Source organism: Chinchilla lanigera, unplaced genomic scaffold (assembly GCF_000276665.1).
Source record: "Chinchilla lanigera isolate Chin_1 unplaced genomic scaffold, ChiLan1.0 scaffold00015, whole genome shotgun sequence".
Lineage (NCBI taxonomy): Eukaryota > Metazoa > Chordata > Mammalia > Rodentia > Chinchillidae > Chinchilla > Chinchilla lanigera.
The window spans coordinates 27,434,609-27,436,181 of record NW_004955416.1 but is presented as its reverse complement, the minus strand read 5'-3'; the positions used below and the strand labels follow the sequence as shown (position 1 = coordinate 27,436,181).

The following is a 1,573-nucleotide window of genomic DNA, read 5'->3' as shown; positions in this document are numbered from 1 at the left end:
GAAGACCGTCACCTTCTTGCTTTGAGGAAATAGGACAGAGAAGGGAAGGAAGACCTGAGACTGACTGCTCACTGCCAGGGTTCAGATCCAGAATGTCCCTCCAAGTCTCACATGTTCAGAGGTGGTGCTTTTGTAAGGTGATCGGATCACAGAGGCTCTGTTTATGGCAAAGTGTGCTGTTATGAGGTGGTGAGGAGTTGGCAGAGAGGGCTCAATGAGGGTGGGACATAAAAGGGTGCATCTCCCTCCGGGACCCCTCCGTTCTCTCTGCTTCCTGGCTGCTTCTTTCCACAGCCTTGTCTCTCTTGGAGCCCGTGGGCAGGCCTGGACTGAGACCTCTGACATTCTGAGCCAAAATAAACCTCTCCTCCTTCAAATCGTGTTGGGTACATATGCCCCAGGGACAAGAAAAGCGACCAATGCAGTTACGCGTTGGTTAACTCCGTTTTGTTCTCCACAAGATGTTCTTCAAGAAGCTAAAAGAATCACCCATAGACCTTGGTCATAGACACATGGGAAAGAATCCACTCGTTCTGTTGGTGAACACTTGGGTTCAAGTCCAGGCTTTGCTATTTTGTTCTCCAGTTTCCTACCCTGTAAAGCCTGGCTAAGACCCCTATCTCCATCAGAGAGCTGTTAGCAGTTAGCTGTTAGCACCTGGCTAAAAGTCAGCCTCACCGGTGATGGCAAACTCACCGCACTAACTCTAAAAGGTCTGCCATCACTGCCAGAAACTTGCTGGATAATTTAAACAAGTTCCTTAAACTCAGTCTTCCTCATTCGCTCAGTCTGCAGAGGGTAATTATCATGAGGAAGCCTCCCTGGCTTCTGCCAGGATAAAGCCCACAGCAGGTGGGAAGGGGTTGGATAAACACCTTGGATATAGCCATCAGGTGCAAACTCAGGTGTAGAGGAAACCGGACTGGGTGTCTTTCCAGCCGCCAACAATTAGTTTTACTTTAGATGCAGGAAGAATGCGCTTTTTTGGATGTTTCTGGCTGGCCGGACGATTTCTGGCCTGTCTTTTCAGGAAGCCAGGCAGCAGTCTCGGAGAGAATTTCCAGAATGACAAACTGAAGTCTGGTCCGGTGCCCTGATCCCACAGTCCCAGTCGGCTACCGCACGCCACCTGGTGTCACGTCTCCGCTACTGCCCAGAAACCACGTGTAAGAAAATGCTTACAACCTAACTACGCACTTTGGCGTCGACCCGTGCTAACCAATAGGGAAGGAGGAGGAGGGGTAGAGGCAAGCGAGAGCCCAATCCGCTCTGGCTTTCTGAGAGGAGGGCGGGGCTCGGAGTTGACCACGTTGGGTTTGTCCGCAGCGCTAATTACTTTTTCCAAAGGCTGCCGCGCTCCACTCCGGCTGGCGCCGCCGCCTCGCGCGCTCCTGCTCCGCCGCCGCGGTCTGGGGGCTGCTGGTCCCGAGTACCATGTGTGACGGCGCCCTGCTGCCTCCTCTGGTGCTGCCCTTGCTGCTGCTGCTGGTCTGGGGACTGGATCCGGGCACAGGTAGCGCCCCCTCCGCCCGGTGCGCACCGAGGCAGCCGGGTGGCCGGCCGCCGCGGGCCG

General features: G+C 54.7%; 1 protein-coding gene across 2 annotated transcripts in view; it reads left to right on the top strand.

Annotated features, from left to right (window-relative positions):
• Positions 1-1,355: 1,355 nt before the first annotated feature.
• The window catches only part of Adamts17 (ADAM metallopeptidase with thrombospondin type 1 motif, 17), a gene marked incomplete in the record, with an annotated part of 306,761 nt that continues 306,543 nt past the window's right edge, over positions 1,356-1,573 (top strand). For both annotated transcript variants that reach the window (XM_013512523.1, XM_013512522.1), the window contains 1 exon segment: positions 1,356-1,513. In XM_013512523.1, the coding sequence (XP_013367977.1) occupies positions 1,435-1,513 (79 nt within the window).